The sequence below is a fragment of the Dysidea avara genome, chromosome 7, assembly GCF_963678975.1.
Source record: "Dysidea avara chromosome 7, odDysAvar1.4, whole genome shotgun sequence".
Taxonomy (NCBI): Eukaryota; Metazoa; Porifera; class Demospongiae; order Dictyoceratida; family Dysideidae; genus Dysidea; species Dysidea avara.
The window spans coordinates 31,646,206-31,671,049 of NC_089278.1; the positions used below are offsets into that span (position 1 = coordinate 31,646,206).

The window sequence follows — 24,844 nt, forward strand, 5'->3', positions numbered from 1 at the left end:
TAAGTAACTGTGTATTTTGAATCAAACCAAAGTATGGAGGATGGTAATATATATCCATATTGATTCTGCTCCTCCATGATATATCCTAACACCAACTACAACCAGTATACAATTGACAAGGAAGGATTTACCTTGTTCCCCAATATGGCGCATGGCAATCCCTACTGTTTGAAAAAATTGCTTTGTTGTGTGTATACAAATTTATAGCTTGTTTCTTATCACTTGTATTAGAGGTAAATGTTGTGCATGCCAGGTTAGCTAAATAAACACTTAATATGTATGCTTTTTGCTGAATAAGAGTTAATAATGGAGGAAACATCTTAACTCTGCAATAGTGCATAAAAATGAGCCCATAAAGGAAGCCTTAATTACAGAACCATTTAGCTATACCACTTTAGTACACTAGCTAAGAAATAAAGTACCAATATATATAATAATAACCTTCCTTAAGGTGTGGTCCCTTACTCCATAATATTGTCACAGTCTTGCCACTAAGTGGCACTAATTTCTTATAAACAATGGCAAAAATTTGATTTGATTGGTTGATGATCTGTAACTCATCAGTCATCCAATATTCCATATTACATAGTTAAACATCAATAAGTGGATCAGTGTAATTATGGTTATGACATGTGATTTATTGTACATCAGGGGCGGCTCCAGGGGGGGGGGGAGGGGGGTTTGGAAACTGGTCACAATCAGATCGTGATACTCTAATAGAGCAGTCAATCACTCTAATAAAGCAGTCACAATATTCAGAGTAGCAGTGTAGCAAGCTATGTAGCTATAAATAAGGTACTTTATCAGTGGTTAGTGGAGGGCAGTTATTCTCAGTGGGAAGTTACCTTTTTTTCTTCTTTTTTTGGTCTTTCACCAAAAATTTAGGTGTGCTCTTAATCAAAACCAGAAACCAAAAACTCCTGGAGCCGCCTATGTACAATTTATGTTTTAGAGTTAATGACACTATTGTTATGATTCTTGTACAACAATATAATCATTTGGTTCACTAGTGGTACGTTCAACAGTAATATCATTATTAGTTACACCAGTATCTTCTACTCCTTCACTTAAAGTGTGTACAATATCAGAAAATGATGGTCTTCTTTCTGATTCCTCTTGCCACGTATTTTCTAACATCTTATACCTATGTGGTCAAATATTATACAAGTTGGCAGTTCAAAATAATGTTAAATATAGAAAAAAACACATAATAAGATTACAAGCAAGCAATAAGCAGTGATATATCAACAACAAAACATGATTCAGATTTAACATTATACGGTAGACTTCATAATCCAGATCAAAGAAAATGAAAGTTGCCATTGAAATTATCATAAAAATATTTTTCAAATCACATACTCTTAGTGCATCTCATGCGAAATTGCATTAAATCTTTACAGAAAATAAAATCGCCAAAGCCCAATTTTTTAATCTCCTTACCAGCCTGACCACAGTGAAAAGACTAGAGGCTATGTAATATCCACCATTTTATGCCACAATATCCACCATTTTATGCCACAATATCCACTATTTTATGCCACAATAACACCTTCACGTGTGACATGTGCCCATTTCTGGTTTCTGTGAATGTCTGCCCTCTGTGCCTTGCCTTTACATTTTATCTCCAATTTTACTAGCCACCATTCAAGGAACCATATCAACAAGTCAATTTTCTGTAGTCAACACTTTCCCCTTAGATGTATACCTAGACACAGCCTGAAGCACTTGCACCACTGTAAGAGGGAGTAGACAGCTGCACTTATATTTGTTTACATTTTTCGTATAGCATGAGCAAAGCTACACTTTAAAAGGACTTTCAAGGTTTGAGCTGGAGCTCAAGTAAAACATGCGCGAGACCCACCAAGCAAGCCTTCAGTAAAACAATTGACTTCGCTCTGGATACGGATGTACCTTAAAGACCATCTCTCTGCCTCTGGGGTGCTTTCTTCTCCAGTCAATCATCTTTGTCTTTTCAATTTTAGGGTCGGGCACCCTGTAACTAATCATCTTCTTCCCATGCACACTGCTTAACTACCTCGATATAACACTATGGTCACCAATGTAGCACTGTGATCATGTAAACTGTTCTGTATGGCAAATATAGCACTATTTTTTGCTTTGATCTTAACTTCAAAGTTCATTTAGTTGCACTTTTGATAACCAGTTTTGTTAGACAAAACACAGCACAGAGACCACACCCTTTAATGATCTGGCTGCACTTATAACCATTGACTTATCAAGGTGACCACTTTCTTCATTTCATTCCAGCCCCCATGTCATTTGTATTCTTCCAAATCTCTAGCTAAAAGTAAAATTGTAAGTCCTAAGTTGCATAAACAAAACAAACTGCAGAAATTTAGATGTAGTTACCCCTAATACATACAACAACCTGTCTGATATTTAATAGAATAGTCACAAGCGTATAACATAGACATGCTATAACAGAAAGTAAACAAAGTAGTGTGATATTTAAAATGAAATAGGGATCCAGGTGGTAAAAATGAGTGAAACAAGAGATGACGGTATTACAACATAACTATGTGGGAATCCTACAAACATCATGCCAGTGTAGGGATCTTCCCACATGTGTGGTAATACAATTATTGTTTCACTACTTTTATTACTTGAAACCTTACTTCACTTTTTACTAAACACTGATGCTTACATATCAGATGGACAGAGATCAGGTTTATCAAGTCTATCTCCCCTTTTCAATGTCTTGATCACTTCAGCATTATCCACACCAGGATATGGGATTCTACCAAGTGAGAAAATCTCCCAACAAGTGACTCCATAAGACCACTACATAAACAAAATTTACAAATACAAATACACAATGACTGATACTTTGACACTGCAAGTGTACACACAGTCACAAATTACATACCACATCAGTCTTCTCATCAAAGTATCCATCCAGTAGTGACTCTAATGCCATCCACTTTACTGGTAATGTAGTATGCTTCTCTATTCTGTAATACTCAGTGCTATATATGTCTCTAGCTAGTCCAAAATCTGCCACTTTGATCCTAAGGCTTTCATCAACCCTGGGTAAAGTAATATAGAGACTTTTACTGCATATATATCTAGTCTCACATGGCAAGATTGTAAATGTTTAGACACAGGGGCTTATTGCTTTCGATATAAGTGCCTGTCCCTGAAAAATTCGGTCTGGTACATTTTCGGACCAAAGTTGTTCTAAGAGGATGTGCAAGTACAGGCACAACCTTTAGCGTCTCTCAGCAATGCTCCGTGGTAGTTCTCCTTAGATACTGAGGTAAGACTAGTAGGAATGATGCAGTAGAAGCCTCGTGTTCCGTAAGCAATAGGCCTTCATTGACAACATTAACAACCTTCGTTGTCATGTTTATTCACTGGAATGTGTGCATGTGAACCAATTACCTGAGGCATTATCCCAACTTTTCTGAGATCCCTAAGTCCGGAAATGTGCCAGACTAGACTTTTTAGGTGCAGCGCTTATACTGTAACTGATAAGCCCCTGTGCATAAAAATATACAGTCTGTGCCATGTGAGACTAATATATATGTCTTGTATCAACAGTAACTTACATGCAGTTCCTAGCTGCTAAATCACGATGCACAAATCTCTTTTCAGCAAGATATTCCATTCCACTGGCAATATCCAAACACATTCTCTTTAACACCTCTTCAGGAAGGTCCTTGAATAATAGTATTATTAGTGTATAACATGTACAACTGAAATAAATTATAGTGCACTCTTCTCTCTCAGGCACACTACACCCTACAATTGGAGATAGAACTTACAAATAAGGCAAAAAAGTTTAAGAAATAAGGCAACATTGGTGAGTGAATTGAGATGGATGGAAAAAGTTTCTTTAAGACTAAATTTTACATCAATTGCAGGTGTCAATGTCTAAAGTAACCTAAAAGAATAATATATATTGTGTAACTGGATTTGGAAAAACAATCCACATTGCACATTAGAAATTTCGAGATAAACATTTTTAAAGAATTCAAGTCTGTATTACTTTCCAAGGATAGTCAGCAGGCATATATAAAGTTTACACAAGAGATGCATCACTCTAATACCTTTCAGGCCACTTCTAGTACTTGTAGCTGCTTATAGAGATTTCTGCCAGATAATTTGAGCAGTTGGAAGAGTGAAGTAAAATCACGAGTACTCACAAAGGGGTGGAAGGTGGCAGGTTGGGCAAGAGATAGACTTCAGAATGGATGTATGAAGTCCAGATACGAGACTACAGGGCTGTGCTAACTTCTTAGATGCAGCAAAATCAACAGAGAAATGTTTGGCCAACCATATCAAGCCATCCACCAATAGAGGTTATCCGTTTGACATCATATGTCACACTAAATATTTACCATATAATCAAAGGTTATCTTTGTGAATGTGTGAGGCAAGTGTAAGTTACAAGCTGAAGAGCACACTGGCAAAAACAAGAAAGCTGTGGTGCACTCGTTATGTTATTTGTTGCTTGTCATGTTATTTGTTGCTTAGTAATATCGCTTTACAGCTGGAAGAAACAGAGCCATTAAACTCCAGCTGCTTGCTAGGTACCGCAGTCTCCTTTGTTCCCACTTTTGAATTGTCTATTAATATAAGTAACTCATTCAGCAGAACGATTTTCCTTAGTTTTTCTTCAATTGTGCACAATCACAAAAAGTTTCATTTTCTCTCATGGGTCCCATTGATTTTTGCCTCAAAAACATGGTGTCTAGTAACCGTTACTAACTTGAAATGACGTAAACAAATAACCTCTACACACCACTGATTCTTGCCAAGCCAGGTCCTACAAAAGGCCAGAAACCACCATTCAAGTTCGCAACACCACCCAGAAAAGATGTATTTTTAAGTAATGCTGAGGATCAAAACCAATAGTATGATAGTGTAGCTATCCACTGGTTGTGTTAATTTTATTTTGCCCGATGTGCTATTTGCATCGGTATGGTAATATATAGGTTATGAGATATGACATTTGAAGTCTGCAGCTTCTCATACATTGTCTATTTGAGCAGGCAATAGTTGCCCCTTCTGGGAAATCACATGCATACCGCATGAATGGGATTTGTAAATGTCATATCTCATGAATTATATACACTATCCATTTAAAACTTAATGAGAATATTTTTGACATTTACAAATACAAAATACCATATATGTAAAAATTTTCAAGGGACATGATTTTTGTGGATTTTGTGGTTGCTTGGCTGTCTACAAATTTTCATCCTTGAAAATTAACATTATCAGAGCTATGCTTTCTAAAAGGGAAAAATGAGTGATCTTCAAAAACAAAACAGCAAAATCCTGAAATTTGCCAATCCGCAAAAATGACATACCTCTGAAATTTGTATACGGTAGTGTGAAACTGAGACATGACATCTTATGAATTTTTGGCTTTCCCATATATTGTCTATGTGAATACCCAGAAGGGGTAAGTGTTGTCCCTTCATTAATTTATACGGTGCTGAAGGAGCTGGACAAACGCGCACCCTTAATCACTAACTGTTTTGCTTTATATTTGGTTATGCTTTACCTTTACATGTGCAGAGCAATACATGGCCCTTGCAATCAATCCATTTGTCAAAGATGTGGTATAAAAATTTATAAACAACTAATATTCTTAACTAGACAACATACTGTCACAGTGACGGTAGGCTGGTTTCAGGCTGTTAATGTTTGGCAAACCTTTATCTCTCTCTCTCTCTCCTTCTCTACAGTAGACATTTACGTATGTACCTTTGGATATTCATGTGTGTTGTTGGGTGAGACACGACTCTTCTTTAAGAAAGTTCTTAAGTCTCCATGAGCCATAAAAGGAATGACTATTTTTATCACATCATCATCATCATAGTCAACACACACTCCCAGTAATGGTAACACATTAGGATGATGGAAACCCTTCATTATTGCTGTCTCTGCTATCAAGTCCTTCATTCCATCCATGCTGGTCGCTACGTGCATAAAATAAAAGCAAAGTATTTAGATCTTACACATAATAATTTGTTACAAGTTAGTATGTACGTACATTTAAGGATGTAAGACAAGCACCATCTTTGTGCTACTCCAAGGGATAAAATACTACAATCCTTCTTAGACTGTTGTACAGTTATTCTGCTGTAGCAGCATTAATTTGTTTAGTTATGAGCAAAGAAAGGTGATGACATTATTACTTAATGCCCTGGGATGGTTTCTTCACATGAAGAAGACAACTATAAGAGTCGAGAGAAGTATTAGAAATGATAAGTAGAGCGGATATTTGTTGGAACTCCAAAAGGCACATGTTAAGTATGATTTTGTAAAATATATGATGAATTGTTTAACCTCTGACCTTTAAATGGACAATTTATTTATTTTTAAATTAGGCTTTGTAGCACAAGTGCTGAAGTCTGTAGGACACACCTGGTCCAATAGCATGTTTAAAGTTGTTATATCAAGTTAGAAAAGGTGCAGAAAGGAGAAAAATTCATGACTGGACCGATATTTGCAATGACAAAATTTGATGATATAATTGGCAAAATTGCTGTTTTAGTGTAGAAGCTTCAGAGACTTTGGCACATAGTATTCGAAATGAATGTTGTCTGTAGTTCTTACACATGGAAACAGGAAACAATAAAAGTAAGAAATAGTACACTTACTGTGACGACGCAAAACGTGCTTAAGCATATCAAAATTTTAAATTCGGACACAACTAGGCTTATTTTGTATAGCATTATATATTACATGCCTCACCTTCGCCCTTTTTTGAATTTACAAACACTATCATAGGGAAACACTATCTCGATACCTCCTTGTACAAAGTCCCCTCCTTAGCATAACCATTTTGTTTTGTGACATCATAAAACGTCATTGTGGATATCGTCCATTATAGGGCAAACCAAAAATTAAGGCTTTGTCAATTTAAAGCGTTCAATATTGGTAAATGTTTTACAATTTTTTCTAGGTTAGATATTAGATACACAAAGACCCTTCTGTGAAGATATTTTTTATAGTACGTATAAATAGTATTTGTTTTGTAAACAATTTGGGGACGCCATTTTCTTTGGGATCCCTACTATACAGTACTACTGTTACCGCATAATTCATCAGATTTTAACCATTAAAACGTTTTAGATACTATGGGCTGTGCAAGCCCTCACATCAACGACGTATGTAGCGTTGCCAAGGAATACTATTTGAAAAATCTTGACCTTGCAGAAAAGATGATGTACATCACACAGAGCTCTAAATTATTGCAAGCTTGCAATTTTTTTTTATTGTTCTTATAACCACAAAATTCACAAAATGCGGATTTGCGTAAAAGTATCTTTCACACACATCCAATTCTATGAACTTCAAAGACCATAATTAAGCTGAAATTTTCTCCATTCATTAAGCTATGTTGGTGCTCACTACTGACGCCAATAGCCTTTTCTAATCTGAAGATATGAATTGTCAAAGTTGGTAATTTGGTGGTGTGTGGAAGACTCCTTTTCGCAAATCTGGTCATAATGTAAAATTCCATGAGTACTTATGTCTGGTTCTGTGTGTGTGTGTGTGCGTGTGCGTGTGCGTGTGCGTGTGCGTGTGTGTGTGTGTGTGTGTGTGTGCGTGTGTGTGCGTGTATCCCCCATCAAATGAGCACAAGTTTTGTGCATATTCAATACAAATGATAAAGGTCTTAAATGGACAGGAATTTAAAGGTTTTTTTGTGTAGGCTCTTTAAGTACGTGAAACTTTAGTTATTCCTTCAAATGTGGCAGGTAGATTAGAAGAGCGAAGCACTTTGGTGAACATGACAATTTTCAGTTTTAGTTATACATACATACGTATCTTTGAGCTTTGCAGGGCTGATGCGCTCCAGCATGGTTACACTCACACAGGTGTGGTATAAAGGCTTCCAGTTATGCACTAGGATAAGCAATCACTATTATGTTAGTAAACTACACAAATACAGCTTATGATTTGATGCAAGAGTACATGACATACACTAATAACATAACACTCACATTTGATAGTCTTAATGGCCACAGCCTTTATAATGCCATCAGAAGTTACCAGTTCTCCTTTGTGGACTATACCAAATGCTCCTGTAGGAGAAAAATATTTTTGTATATTTGTGAATTAATGTCTATGCTGCTGATATAAGCACAGATAAACCTGAAACATTACTTTCAATTATTAGTTGGAAACAGCACTATACATATGTATATAAACAACTATATGTACAGTAATACTAAAAAATATATAAAATACCTTTTCCTAAGAAATCCAGTCTAGTAACAGCTTCTGCAGGCAACAGAACTTCAGAAAACTTCTCCTTCACATATTGAATAAGTTGATTTATTTCAAACAAGGAACTCGTGCTTGTCCAAACTGATTCCTCTATGTATATATATCAAAAAACAACAAATGTGACCGCTGTAGCAAACAAACCCTGGATAGTTTGCAGAAGTATACCCTTTTCAATTAAAAATATAGGTGAAATAAGAAAAAAAGTACCTTAATTGACCGGTTAATAATCGCGGCTTGTATCATAGCCATCCCTGGGATAGTAGCTGCTCCACAGCCCAGAGTTATAGTCATAAGAGCCACTCTCAGATAAGAGCTGTGGGAATATACAGATTCCAGCATTGATAAGACACGTCTGAAGCAGAAATCAGGCAATGGAGTTGCTTTAATCCAGGAAATTTGAGAGAAGTTAAAATGAATGATATTATTGAAGGATGACTAAACCACTTGTGAATCCATATAAACACCATTCACTACTGCCACACAAGCCCATAGTAGCCTCCTTGGATAGTAGCCGACTTCCCTAAACTTGCTGAAAGTTATAGTAGCCACGGCTATTAACCGGTCAAATATGGTACACCAGTTTTAAACTCAAGCTATTTCTCAGGGAAGCAAGTCTCAACCTATACACCATTTTATTTGCCTGCTCTTGGAGAGTTTAAATATCTTCGTGTTGTTCCTGTAGCCTCAAGGGTATATGTTAAATAACAAAATAATTGTTATTTCTTAACTTGTCAGACTTAAGTATATACAGGGTTGAAACTATGTATACTGTAAGGGATTTGCCAATTCATGGTGAACATTTAAGCCATAATCCAACCATTTACATCTACATAAACAAACGTTGTGGCTGCAAATTTAAGTGCCTATAGTTTATTTTCAGTATAGTTGCTGTACAAATTGAACTCTTGGCTGCTTCTACTGTCTAGTGTCATAATTCCAAAACTACTCACCACAATGCTAACCAATTCCTAGGACACTGTAGATACGTAGTGCTGAGACATAACAAGAAATAATTTTGCAAACTATAGAGTTTGTGGGCAAAATGTATTGTGACACTGATGCATTCAGGCTAGTGCAGTGGAAAAATGGCTACAGCTAATTTCACAGAAACACTTCGAATGTACTTAAGAATCGTACAGCTTCGATCTCTGGGCATGCATGTTTCACAATGTTATTGCACCAACATATTGGAATACATGTGCAGGTAAGTTCAGTGAGCTGTTCTTCGTTGTAGATGAGATGTTGTCTGCCACCAGGAAGTGGACTGCCTTGTGGAATGGTATGTACAAAGCATATGTATGACAGTAGACAATTGTTGTGAGTTAGTCGGGTGTAAGTGAATTAGTCTGGCAGCTACACCAGATGTTGGTGTGCATCAGTAGTATAGGTGCAGCTGGAATGTCCCTTGTGCTTTTATGAATATGCATGATTGCTGCAGATCATAATCTCACTCATGAATATGAGAATTGTAGCTATTTTCTTATGTGAAAGGTAGCTAGTTTATTAGTGGTAATGAATTGACAAAAAAAAGTTTACAAGCAGGTATAAGCACAGTAGAGAGATATTCACTTCTTATTGTTTTACAGTATCCAGACATTACGTACTACTTTGATCCAGCTTGTTTCAGTACTTTTTATTGCAGCAGTACTACACTCTACAATTTTTTATACATAGCATATCTGTGACTTTGTATACCTTGACTGTCTGTGCTTCTTAATTATTGCAAGCTAATGAACTGGGCACCTCCCTTGATCAGCTGTGGATATGACCATCCCTTGCTTGTCTATGTAGATGCAAGTCCAGCACATTTACTATCAAGTACTTTTGTGGCTTCTTCAATACATTTTCTTATCACGTTCTTTATTTTTTTTCATTGCTTTACAGATACACATTTGGAAATTACAAAGATGGTGAGGTACAAAGAAGATAGACAGTATAATTATGATTGGTACTTTTAATGGCACTGTATCTAAGTATGAAACAAGCAAACACTGTATTAAGTCTGGTTCTTTCATCAAGAGGTAAACAATTATTTCGCCTATATAGCCGCTTTACTACAAGTTAACTGACTTAGCAAACCATTTCTGTTCCATACCAAATCTGAGAGCAAACGTAGCCTTCATTCTCGATAGACAAATTCCAGACAAGCAAGCGTTGTTCAGCAATTTATGATAATTATTTAGCCGTTTTATGTCACAATGTTTTAAGTTTGATCCCCCTCTATGTGGATTTTTGCTAAGACGGTTACAAACAACAATGTAGTCAGAAATACATACATTTATGTATATGATGTAGATAATGGTGCAAAGACATCACTACACTACATAGGAGCACACCTCCTGTCCTTCTTCCATGATGTGGTGCATATGGTGAATTGGCATTACTTGGATAGTTGAAATCCAATCTTAATTGATTGGAATGATGTGTGCTATACCTATGTACATAAGTTAGATATCATGATAGAACATAACAATTGATAACATATGTAAGTACCTTGCTACAGGTTCTGGAGATGGTCTTTCAGTTGGTTCCCTAAAGAATTTGGGTATACGTCTTCTCCTTCTAATTACTAATATCATTTTTATTGCTATCACTATGATTACTATGATGATGATAGCAGCAATAACACCTGCTACTATGACAGCAATGAAAGCTATGTCATTTGAGCTACCTCCTACAAAATAGAACACAATGCACATAAGGATATTTTACTACTACAACTATTTTACTCTACTATTGTACTACCCTAAAAGTGATCAGACACACACCACTGCATACGTGAAACTACTAATTCATCTGAATACACTCTTTATGTGCTAAGTGACAATATGCTATATTAATCTTGTAATGCGTCTCCAGACATTGTAACTGGTCCTTGGGATTATTGGTTGTCTTGCTACCGTTAGTCTGTATCTGCACACCTGCTTTGTGTGGTACTGGCAAGGGAATTTCATTTAGCCCATGTAAAATTAAAATTACAGTAAAGCTGCAATTACTTTAAGCATCTTAGAGACAAATCAGTTTACCCAGCCAACAACTTTGTAGCCACGAGCCATTGATATTGATGCATAAATGTCTGAGCTAGTGATATCCACAGAAAAACAGCCAAGCTGTGAAAAAATGGTGTGGCCTTAAAAATCCTGGGTGAAAAAAGTTGTGAAATCAAAGGTGGTGGCCAAGAAATGGCTGCAATGATGATAATGTTATTAAATTGTAACAATGCACATAGCCATTATAGCATTAACATCAATACAGCCATTTCTTGGCTGCTACCTTTGATTTCACAACTTTTTCACCCAGGTTTTTAAGGCCACACCATTTTTTCACAGCTAGGCTGTTTCTGTGTGGATTTCACTTCTTTTTGTACTTTATAAGGTCCCAAACTAGCTCATACGGTTGACTTTGAGGCTTGTTTTACTCACATTTCTTCTTTTCTATGCAGACACAATGATGATTATTAAAGACAGACTTATAAATGTGTTGCATTGCATGATTTACTTCAATATTTGATAATATTTTATTGTAACACTATAATAGAGTGCACATTTTTTGAGGACTTCTAATAGAATATACACAGAATGTTCTGGAACAATCTAGTACTTCTACTGGTAGATCTATGAACTTTTAATTATAAGCAGATTTAAACTAGAAATTTCATCTATAAAGCAGAAGCAGAAATTAAGTGAGGCGGAGGTCCCTGGTTTGAACTCTGGTAGCTAAGTTTTTTTTTCAACATTTTTGTTTACTCCATGGTGACTGTTCTATTAGAGTATCTCGATCCCACAATTTTACACTTGTTTGGTTTTTGCTATATAACATCAACGCTGTAACTCTGTTGCTATTCAAACTATCAAAAGGCACTGCTACAATGATCAGCCTATCTACACACCAATTTTCAAGTTAAACCTATACTCGGTTTACCCTGTAACTGTGACAGAAGTTTGATTTCTTTACGTGAATAAATGCTCATAACTCCTTGGATATTCCTCAGATTCACAGCAAACGTGGTACATGAATCCACCGTTACACGTTCTTCCTTTGAGTTAAAGATTGAGGTAATCAAGGTACACATTTGCATTTTATAGCAATTTTTGCAAAAGTGTGCGAAAATAAATCAAGAAGATATTAAAACAACACTTTGAACACCCATATCTCGTAAATGGCTGCTGTGAATTTAATCAAATTTGCTATGTGGCCTACCCTACCTGGGGGACAGTTATAATGCAAAAATGGTGTACTTTGGAGAAGGGGCCATGGAGCTATGCATGCGTGAAAAAACTGTTTTCTTTCTTCCTGTAAATATATTCACGGTGTAGTGTGCCAGCTTTCTTGGCCACACGACACACTACCGCGTGTCTTGATTTGGGAATCATGTTCTACAGATCAAATACAAACCTTATACATGTGTTACAACTGTCACCCAAACCACAGACATGCATACCCACATGTAGTTATGGACGCAGTGTAATGCAACATATAATCAATGCCAGTGTAAGTGCTACACCTGGCTTCTGCTAGTTGAAAATATATTCTAATAGAACAGTCATGCAATCGTAAATATACTCTAATTGAACAGTCATTGTGTTGTTACTTTGTTGTAGTTAAATGGAGCTAAAAGAGTTCAATTTCTGTTCCTAATTACACATCTCACAGTTATGTCACCTGCCATTTACAGTTTCTACTGGCCTTTGTATTGTAAGATATAAAGTACATGTATATGTGTACATATTAGAGCTGAAACAGATAGCAATTTATTTCCCGGATATCCTGAACAAAATCTTTCTGGATATTCTATGGATACCAAATCACATTGTATATTTTACTGTAAACATGCTTGTTTATGAATAGAAACAAACAGAACATTCATATGACCAATAAGTGCAATAAATTTCAAATTATTCTGATGGAATCAAATTACTATCTGGATATCTGAATAATAGGGAGATTGGCTGAAGAATGCACGAGGTAATTTTGTATATACATGATTATAATATCCATGTAAGCTGTATATAAAGGTGATCACTGCAGCCATTTCATGTCCGCCACTTTTGATTTCACGTCTTTTTTCACCCAGGCTTTTGAAAGCTGCACCCTTTTATACAGCTTGGCTGTTGTTTTTTTTCATGGATTTCACCGCATATCTGTTTCCACCCTAGTACGCATGTACATACAAAAAGTTACTAAAAGTATATATAATTATACATACCTCCAGTGGCAGCGGTTCCATTCACTGTACAAAAAAAAACATAACTATTATGATAGTATATTATGATATTAGTGTTGTGAACAGGGCTACACATATGAGCCATGGAAAATAGAAAGGGACCTTAGGGTGAAAAGTGGGAATTTACAATATCCATAATTATCTGAACAAGTGTAAAATTTTCACTGTTACAAAATACATCATTACTCATATTCTATATTGCTAATACACCAATGTATTCTGTAAAAATTACAGGGATAGATAATTACATATTTTAAAAATAATTGCGGCATTATAATTAATGTACACTATTTAAATTTTATATCCAACTTAAATAGTGCTGTTCATAGTCTTTACACATGACATAAAATATCGAAACTATAACAATCGGATGGAACACCCATCATAGTATTTAATTACTAAATAATTGGAATTTTTTGGAAATCACCCTAAGGACCTTTTCTATTTTCCACGGCTCACATATAGCTGTTCTTAATACTGCAAACATAAAAAACAAGAGTGTTACTTATGCATGTATATATATACTACTTTAGTGTGGATGCTCAAGGGAACTACTTGGGATATTTACTTAGATATTACCTGTGTAATAACTTGGGAGCACGGTTTGTTCATGGCTTTGATACCCAACCAGTTTTAAAATATGAAATGCTTTGACTCGTTTTATTGAGAGACATAGAGTGTTTTATTGTGGGTTTTAGTTTACACATTAGGCAGACTCAGTGTAGATCATTTGACAGTATATATTCTAAGATGAATGATCTGTAAAATGATCGCTTAGGTGATGCGTGGATGTGTATTTCTACCCACTGCGCGGGGAGCATGTTGGCCATTGAGTACACTACAAAACAAGAAGAAATTGAAACCACAATCAATCATCAAATGTAAGTGTATAAAACAAACGGAGTGAGTGTTCTGTAGATCTTTCACCTATCAGGTAAGTGTACCCTGAGTGATATATATCACTTATACCATGACTGTGTTGGGATTTTGCTTGATATATACACCCTTACCCCTAGGGTGTATACACATATACATATACACCCTTACCCCTCAGGCCTGCAGCCCTCAGGGTTCGAGTCACAGCTGTGGTATAACTATTACATGTATATCATTACATATTAGTTAACACATCACAGCGAGTGCAATACAGAAAATATAGCACAAGGATATGGTTGAAAGACAAATATAGCACAATTAAGGCAAAGCAGAGTGCTACATTTGGCTCAAGGCCACACCCGAACACTATATTTTCTGTGGTGCAAGAGAGTAAGTGGCACTTCTAATGTATGTTGCAATCAAGAAGAAATTAACCGTTACTACAATTTATCACAGTTCGGAACGCCATGATGGCAGTGAGAAATAGTGTGTTCTTGTGATTAGCCGCAGTAGGTTAATTTGTAGCCACTAACACCAAGCCACAAATTGTTATGACACGATTTGTGAACCATCAGATCTAGAATTCACTTATTAGTGGAGCAGAAGACGAGAAGAACGACTGGGCTATGGTACATGTCAGTAATGGACAGTTTGCATAGCTATCTAATTGTTGTTTGTGAGTGTGGCCATCAATGTGACAAAGTTGAACGAACTTAACCAAAAAGTTGCGATACTTACAATGATGGACAGTTTAGTTAGACTGAATGGTACATATACATAATATTGTAGTGGAATTGCAAACATTTGTGTGCATAGCTATTAATTTGCTATGGTAACATTGTTGACAGTATTGTTAGTGGGGGTAATTGTGGTCATTCCAGTGTCTCCATGGGTCATGTTTACGGTTGTGTCACATTCATACTAAGTGTGCTATATTGTCATACAAAGGAAAACAAAAGCGGACTTTGATGGAAAATATAGCACACTTTAGAACAGTATGGAATATAAAGCACACGTTTCTCTTTGAACTTAGATGGCATTGCATATTATTCTGTTTGTTTAGTACGTACACAACATAGTATACAATGGGTTTATAGCAAGTGATATCCATAGGATATCCGGAAAGATTTTGTCCAGAATATCCGGATGGTAAAATTGCTATTCATTTTAGCCATTACTACACTTGAGGATTCATTCTTGATCCTATCTTCAATTGCTACCAACTTTTATTACTTGTACCATAGCTACACCACTAATCATACATTCTAGCATACCATCAAGAATAAATAATGCAAAAAGCATTATTTACTCTTGATGTCATTTATAGAAACACAAACACAGGTATATTTTATGTGTGCACTCACTACTTACATATTGATATACATTCACCATCAATTGGTTCAATGTTCTGTGATGGGAAAATGTAATAAGATTGTGGATCAAAGCAGTTAATGGTGGTAAGAAGTTGATTCACCGATGTGAAATTGACGGTTATCATCGAGCACTCAAGAATGATTTGATCAGTCGTTTGACATGATTGTGGACATATTGGAGTAAGTTTTCCCTCTGCAGCAGTACATACTGGACTAGTTACAAGACAAGTCAGTGTCTGGATCAACTCTACACATTGATGATCTGTTCCATATTGACCTATTATAACTGCAAGTTCATCACCTAGGAGACGTCTATCAGTAACTACATAGGAACCATTTGGGGCATAGTGAGTGCCCATTAATAGTGGAAAACACATTGGTGAATTTTCTGCTGACAGGCAACTGAAAAGTTAAGACCAATTAAATAAAATTATCACACACACACACACACACACACACGCACGCACGTACACACACGCATGCACGCAGACGCACGCACGCACACACACACACATACACACACACACACACACGCACACACCCACACACACGCAAAAATGCACGCACACACACACAATTTGTTGACTTACTTCAATGGAAGTGTTTCAATTATGGTTCCTATGTATAAAAAACATAAAACAGTGATGTCAAGATTGGGTACCTTAAAGTAAATTTATATGTTTGCATATAATCATTTCCTACAGTACATATTTCCAGTGATTTTGAATTGATGGATATGACCAGTGGTTATTAGTAGTTAGTGATAAAGGCCGAGTATACAATTATTGATGATCTTGCAAAACATTACAAGCTTACAGTACATTTTAACTGTGGCCTTAGCATGCTAGAACACCACTGTCCTAGAAACACCTTGATCGTCAATGTTTGGATATTCATTGACTAAACTAAAGTTCATGAATCTTTTGAACCTTTAAAAACTGTTTCCTATATACAAATTACTAAAGACAAGTGACTGGTACAACATGGAAACCTTAAAAAATCACAGTTAGCCTATGACAACTACCACTAAACCACAAACATTAAATGCCAAAATACCATAAGTCTAGTACATCATTATGGAATGCAGCATGATTGATACGTAGGTTAACTGTATCACTGTCTAACCAGTATACTTCGAACTGTTCAACCCACGTTAGAATGTTCGCTCATTTGAATGAACCTTCGAATTTGCTTAAGTTCGTTTGGGCACTATACCATACCATGACGGACAGCTGAACAAAGCTTACTGGAGTCTCCATCAAGTACAACTACTTGAGATCTTTCTGATAGAAATTCAAAGTTAGTAATGTGTCACTGATACTATAGTGTGAGAGTCTGGCAAAAGTCTAGCATGTGGTACCTTGTCAAAGGCTTTTGAAACATTTCGTGGATGATGATTTAATCTTAACCTCAGCTTTCATGGGTGAACCTGGTTTAGGGGCATCCCTGTACTCTAAGAGCATCCAGTTCTGTACTTGGGTGCATTAAGTGAAACTTGATGGTGTATGACTACACCACTACTATTATATACAGTGTCTCTTGTGGTCTATACAGTGCATGGCCCGATACAGTGCATGGTCCTATACACTAATGTGACATTTGCAAATAGGCCATTACTGTGTCACGTGCCTCAAATCACAAATGAGATACTCATGTAATAAAAAATAAATGAAGTAGGGCTCCAGCAATAAATGAGGGAAATTTCCTAGCTGCTTGGCATTGTAGCAATGTGGCATTTTCTCACCATCTTTCAATGCCGAAGTAGGGATTTTCCCATAATGTTACAATGCCAAGTAGGGCTTTTTTCTTGTAGCTACCATCATCTCTTGTTTCATTACTTTTTATTGCTGGAACCCTACTTTATTTTTCTAGTCCATTAACTTTCTATAGACACTATCCAAAACCATGCCCACTTTTCGGACGCCATTTTGAATGGGGCCAATTTCAATAATCACTGACTGCACTGCATGAAATTCAGCGATGAAGAAAGCTCAAACTAAGTGGTATTGTCAAACATAGTCCATGGAAGCTTTTAATGCTGTAAATTCTTTGTTCTGGCTAAAGGCAGGTGATGAACAAGGTGCGAAGCGTTGACGACACTAATTCCTTTGTTTACCTGTACAAGGAGCGCCTGGATGATAAGCGGCTACTACAGTTACTATCACAAATAATTTACCGCAGTAATGGATACCAAAATACTATCTATTTGCTTCGCAGTGCTTCCTGTGTGGGCCAACAAGGCAATTTGGGCTGTCGATGCTTCGCGCCTTGTTCAACCCTGATAACCACCTGCTCCTAACCAATTTACAACCTCGAAGACTTCCACGGCCAATTGTTCGACAATACCCCCTAGTTCGAGCTTTATTCATCATCGGATTTCAATGTAGCGCAATCGTAATAATTGATACTGGCCCCATTCAAAATGGCGGAAAGCTGTTGCTATGATGATTACGTAGTTTTGGATTGTGTCTATTGTTAGAACATGGCTATAAAATACACTAGAATATTAAAAAATATAAATTTAAAAATGGAGTAGGCATTTTTAAATTCATAATTTTTAATATACTAGTTTGTTTAGTTTTTTTGTTAAAGCATACAGCTACCAATAAACATGTGAGTATTCTATTAGGGTAACTGCTGTATTAGAGTATCTCGAGTTAGCCTGCAAAGATGTGTGCTTGCCCAAAAAGGGGTGTGGTCATTGTGGTTTTTATTGATTATTAGAGTATCTCAAGTCAGCCTACCAACTTGAAGGTTTGTGGTCACTATTCCGTTATAAATACAGCTAGCATAAAAGGGGTGTGGTCATCGTGGTCTCGATCGATAATACATAGAATAAAGAATGGGCATGATCTTGTGACCTATCGTGAAGATACAGGTAGTTATCTAGTACTGGTACCTCTGTACAGTAGCGTAGTCTAAGCGCCTTAAATAATTTTGTGGCATCTATTATGCTGCTTAAAGAAGTGTTAATATGGAAAATTAACACCTTGGTATGGTTTCGTTGGATGAAGAAGAAGACAAGCAGCCTGATTGAAGATAAAAGAAAAGATAAAACATAGAGGGCATACACTCATCAGAACCCTAAAAGGCACATCCCACTGGTGAGTTTGTTTTTGTGGCGTAGAATGGTGGCCATGTGCTGCTTCATTTGGCCTCTAGCCTTGCGACTGTGGTCAGCCAGGAAGTCAGCCTAAAATTTGAGTTTTGATAATTTTTTTATTCTATATCCGGCCACCTATAAGTGTTTTAATGCTATGTTACATATATATCATATGGACTAGTACTATTCCGTAAAGGTTATTTTTGTCTGGTAAGATGTCTCTAGGATGATTTTCAAGGGCAGAATTTTGGGTGGTGCATGAAATTTTAAGGGGGGTCCCTATTTAAACGGTACTACTGTACTATTTAATATGTGGCTGTGACTGCTGTATTACAGTATCTCAATCTATATACGCAGTAGATTAAGCTAGGGGTGTGATACAGTACCATTTTATCCAGAGCTAGATTGTCAAGGAACATGGTTTCAGCTCTAATTATTAGAGGTGTGATAGCGTGTTGTGTTCATTTAAGGGGGTATAATATTTTCATTATGGTTTGCGAACAAGGAATTATTTTAGCAGTGCGCATCACTATAGTACTAAACACCACTACCATATTGTTTGATACTTGGAGCTTGCATGAAATAGTATGGCCACCTGACAATGAAAACAGACATATTTCCATTAATTACTGATAAAGACTAATTCCACTAGGCACTATTGCTAATACTGTGAAGTCTCCTTTTAAAAACTCTCTGAACTATTAATAATTTATGAAAGGTTTGGGTCGCACAGCCAGCTTTGGTTTTATATCACTAAAAAGAAAATCCACCAAACTCTCTGTATACAACTTCATACCATGTTAGAATATGACATCGGTTATTATATGGAATGTTTTGTTACAACATAATACAAACAGAATCCCTAATAGCAGAGACACAGAATAAGTGTTCTGACATATAATATATCACTCATTACTAAATACCACCTCACCTGACATAGTATAGAATATATCTCTACCTTTAAAGGGCACAGTAATGATCACATAATTTAACTAATCACAAGTTTAGCAAAACTAGCCTCACACAAATACTCTCAAACCATGCCTTTGTTATGTGTTAAAACTATCACTAACTAGTTAAAAAATGACATAGCTTAACAATGGCTAGTAAGAGCTAATTGGATTTAAATAACTTTGCTTGGACTACAAATACACAATATTAATATTATGTATTTTTTAGTACCAAAGGAGGTACAATACATGCATCATGTCCTTTTGTTGTGTCCTATTTCCTAAAGCAAATTCAAGGTGTCAATGAGGTAAGTAACATGTCAATGGCTTCATACACTGGATGTAATAGTGAATGAGAAACTGCCTCACGATAATTCCTACAGTCAGATAATTTTCAGTGTTATGTATACTTTCAATGCTATGTTCTGGATAGAAGTGAAATGGTAATGATTGGGGTATGATTTTTAGTCTCCCAATCTATATCAGCAATCATGCATTCTTTCCTTTGATATGGTATGCGTGAGTTCTGCAGCATAAACATTGTGTGCAGCATAAACATTGTGTGCAGCATAAACATTGTGTGCAGCATAAACATTGTGTGCAGCATAAACATTGTGTAAATGAGTTGATAATAGTTTTTTAACATATTTGGTAATGGTTGAATTGTAGTGTGGTATGAAGACCTCTATGTGTTTACAAGGTGCATCAACATTAGTGCTGTAATTAGTTCTGTAGGGCTTGTAGCTTAGTGAAACAAAGCTTGTTGGGTGCTCATATCTGCGATACACTGTCAGTTCTGTTAGTGTGCGGCACCTGAATGATGTCACTAATTACTTGTGTTTTCTTTGGCATTTCACTACAGTATACTATTACTTCACGTCAGTTTTCTACAGTACACTACTAGATAGGCTAGTTGTTGTGGCTTCGAACAGTTCAGTAGTAGTGGGCACAGGGACAGATACCAAAACAAGTGCTTTTAATTGCATTTTCTTAGCAGGATTTGTGTGAAACTTTAAAAATTAATTAACTTTTCGTGCACTGCACTCCATGTGTCTGCTAGTTGTTTTTCACCAATCATCTTGGCAAAACTGGTATATAGTTTCCCAGCAGTATGACGTGTAGTAACGCTTTGAAGCCCTTCACAAACCACCCCATAACTCTTGAGCGATTAATAATAGCAGCTTCAAATCTCCCAACCTATTTGACTAGTCTATGGGCCAGTAAGTAAAGATGTGTGCTTATTAGCAAAGGAAAGTTATCACCTAGCAGTGTGGTATTTTACCTATTTCCGGTTGACCTTAACCTTAAACAGAAATGAAAAAATAGGGGGAAAAAACACACAATAGCCATAAAGTTGATTCTGTCATATAAGCAAGGTACTATGCATGAATTAATCAAAAATAATCACATTCCATGCTTCATAAAAGGAACACCAATCTTAACTAAAGGTAAACAAAGCTAGGTATAATAATGTGGTCAGCTTATGCATAAAGCACATCTTGGCTAATACTTATTTCAAATGTATAGCTATGCTGATGAGGTGGTCTTATTTCCATGTACAGTATCATTACACTTAACTGACACAATTAACTAACTTGCAATTTCTCTGCATTGTTCTGAAATGTTGTTAGGTTCTCCATTAGTATCATAGGTGCGTGCACAATCATATTCTGGAAATGGAACAGTTGGAGACATCTGGTTTATAATAACTCTAGCTTCTTCCAGTAAATCTGAACAATTCTGATTATTGACTAGTAAATTACAGCTACTTGTACAAGATGGCATAACCACACCAGTAGTTAGATCACATACAGGGTAATAATAGTAGCACAGGTAATGGAGTGTTAAGTTTACACACTGTCCACCATGTGCTCGGAATGAGTCTGAGATGTTATCCACTGTCCTTCGTAACATGTCCCTGTGTGTATTGTTGAAGAATCCTTCATTATTCCTAGAGTCATAGTAATCCATACATGATCTAGGTTGCCCAGCTCCCATATTGACTGCAGCACACCTGTAATGTATGTCACTGATGATACTGACCACACAATCATTCAATAATTTCTTCACAATCCAAATTCCTAGCTACTGTAGTCTTTTCAGTAGACTTGCAAATCGGGGACAAGAGTTATTTTGTACTGTATCATATCAAAGTGATTACAAAGGATAATTCACATTGTTTACTAAATGTCTTGTTTTCCTGTGCATCAGTGTAAGGGGGCATTAAGGGGGGAGGGGGGTTTAGCCCATGACGTTAATTTTTTTTGTTTACAAAAAAGCAGTTATAGTGTAAACAGCTAGGAACAGAGAGAGTGGTGTGATTAAGCAGCTATACTGTTTGTAGACTATGTTTTCAGGTAAAGAATATAACATTTTGTGCTTCTATTGCTAATGCTTTGTTTTTATAGTGTGATGTTAAGGCCACTCCAAATAAATTCTCTGTTTCCCGTCCTGGACTCAGGCATATTTGCATGCAGGCGGGCGGTCCATTTCCATTACTTCATTATAAGATTGGCTAGCTATTCAAGCCATTATTTGCCTGGCATAGCCAAAAAGGCTGCATAAAAACATGCTTAAGCTTGTTCCTTCCCTTGCAAGTTGCAAAAATAACTCAAACGTGAAATTTGTGCTGACTTGATAGCACTGTTTACACGTGAGCTGACACTGTTTTTACTGAGCCTATCAGTATGCAAGAATAACCGGAAAAATAATGGAAGAATTACGGAATAAAGGAATATTTAGAGCTGGCAGTAACCAGATGCGGGCGGTGGACGGGAAACAGAGAATTTATTTGGAGTGGCCTAAGGAAGGGGGGAGGGGGAGGGGGGGTCTGAAGTAAGTGTCATTATGACGTTAAGCGTAGCAAAATCAGTTTGGAGATGCCCCCCAATATATGAACATATACTATCCGGGAATTTGTTGCCCCAGTGTCTCTTGTGTGTCAAGAGAGGCAAAACTTAGTTTGCTTTCATGTATCTGTGCATCATCTGATCCTCAGCTGCAGGAATTGGGCTTGCATCTCCATCTTGGTAATGATTTTCTGCAGTTCCAGAATCAAGATTATTCCATATTGTCGGCTGCCCAAAGCCAATTGTCCGATATGCCATCAGCACGGTCTCTTTACAAGAGAGCTAAGGATGATTTGACTAGTGAAATTACTTCTGACAGTGAAGCCCATCTCAATCAACTCACTGTGCAATGCAAATTTTTGGATTCTGCTAGGTTAGAAACTAGCTGCAGAACATGGAATAAGTTAATGACTGGATTTCACCCTGGGCAACTTTCTTTCTTGTTGAGAGCATCCTCGGACACTCTGCCTACTGCTGTTAACCTGCGTCGCTGGCACATACAGTGTGGTGCCAAGTGTACCCTTTGTGACTCTAACCGGCCAACTACCGCTCATATTTTAGGTGGTTGCCCAATAGCACTATCCCAACAAAGGTACACCTATAGACATAATCAAGTACTGTTCACTTTAATTTCTCAGTTAATTACTCTCTTTTCTGATTGCCAGATGGTCAGTGTCTATGCGGACCTGCAGGGACATCGTTTTAATGACTCTCCTCCTGAAACCATCCCCTCCAATGTCTTAGTCACTCCTTACAGACCCGATGTTGTCATCTATAACAGACACTCTGCATCGATGGGCATTATAGAGCTTACATGTCCATTGGACTCAATACATCATTTGGAGTCTGCACACAACCGCAAACTTTATAAACCTGAGTATGTACAGCTTTTGGCTGAATTGGATCGTTTGAAGATTCCTCACTGCTACAGAACTGTGGAAGTCAGTGTTTTGGGCCATTTTCAACCTAGTTCTATTGCTGCAATTAAGGATGTGATAAATTTTACCCAGCAAGTATCCCTATTTTCCAAGGGAAGTGCTAGAAATCTTTTGTTCAAGATGGCCAGTGCCTCAATTTCTGCTTCACAGAGAATATTTTATGGTAGGAACTCTAAAGAATGGACAATCAACCCGGACTGTTTTTAATCTGTATATAATTTAAGCTGTAACTTTAGTTTTGTACTTAAATATAATTTTTTTTTTCCTTGCCATGCCCACTGCTGTCCACTGTTGGTCAGACATGTGGTCGCATGTTGTCCGAGGACACATAACACATAATATATAATTTGTTTGTAATCATGCATGTTTTCTCATCAATTATTAGTGATGGTTCTCTCTCACAACTAAGACCACCCTATATAGTGGCGGAGATCTGTCATCTGGACCCACTTTTAATAGGCTTCCGTCCACCTTTGCTTGACATACCTAACACAAATAATTCTACAACGTTACTAGAGTAACTACTTTTTCACAGCCACCGGCACACTCAACTTTTCTAGCCACGTCTAACGCCAAATCACAGCTTGTACCCCAGTCCACATACCTGTTAACCTGGCCGACGCTGAGACGTGATCCAGACAACACCATATCGACATTAACCCAGATAACTTCATGTTCTTTGCTCATTCCCGTTGAAACGTTAATTAAACTCCCTTGATTAAACCTAAACCTACCATGACGTCACTTGCCATGCAACCTTGGCAGAGTCGATTGTGTTATATTACGCAAGGTCCTTGCTCATTATGAGTCATTTTCTTATTAGCTTGCTATTAATAACTGCCATGTAACTATGATGTAGACAATGTACATGCATGCTGCTTAGGCTTCGTTTTTATGTTTCAGCAGGTTCTAATCCCCCTCCCAATGGCATCACAGATACTATGTCCAAGAGTACGTATAGGGAGGGAGAGTGTCTAACTAGGACACATTCACTGCACAGTATAGAGCATCCACACATTGATAGAACAAAATTTTACCTTATTCAACACCTATCAACAAACCTATATTATCACTAGAAGTGTTAATTTGTTCAAAGATCATTGTCTATTCAATAATATGCAGAGATTTTGTACAGGCTGCATTGGCAGTTAGACACTCTCCCTCCCTTTTTTTGTTATGTACTCTTGCTATGTCTCACCACCTAAATATTTATAATCTCAAATTCTCAATGTTCACTGCCATGTGTAGAAGTTATCGGAA

The 24,844-nt window shown here is 36.8% G+C and overlaps 1 protein-coding gene across 2 annotated transcripts; it reads right to left on the reverse strand.

Annotated features, from left to right (window-relative positions):
* Positions 1–951: 951 nt before the first annotated feature.
* Positions 952–24,318, reverse strand: LOC136259714 (uncharacterized). 2 transcript variants are annotated; one of them, XM_066053221.1, is made up of 14 exons: positions 24,189–24,318; positions 21,393–21,811; positions 16,335–16,362; positions 15,743–16,146; positions 13,478–13,501; positions 10,765–10,942; positions 10,608–10,705; positions 8,233–8,361; positions 7,986–8,066; positions 5,737–5,951; positions 3,570–3,679; positions 2,888–3,047; positions 2,666–2,802; positions 952–1,144 (listed from the first exon to the last, which is right to left on the reverse strand). In XM_066053221.1, exons 1-14 carry the CDS (start codon positions 24,269–24,271, stop codon positions 970–972), a joined length of 2,241 nt encoding a protein of 746 aa, XP_065909293.1. In that variant the 5' UTR covers positions 24,272–24,318; the 3' UTR covers positions 952–969. The 2 variants fall into 2 exon arrangements, with proteins under 2 accessions (XP_065909293.1, XP_065909292.1); XM_066053220.1 differs by having other exon boundaries at positions 10,765–10,945.
* Between the last annotated feature and the right edge of the window lie 526 nt (positions 24,319–24,844).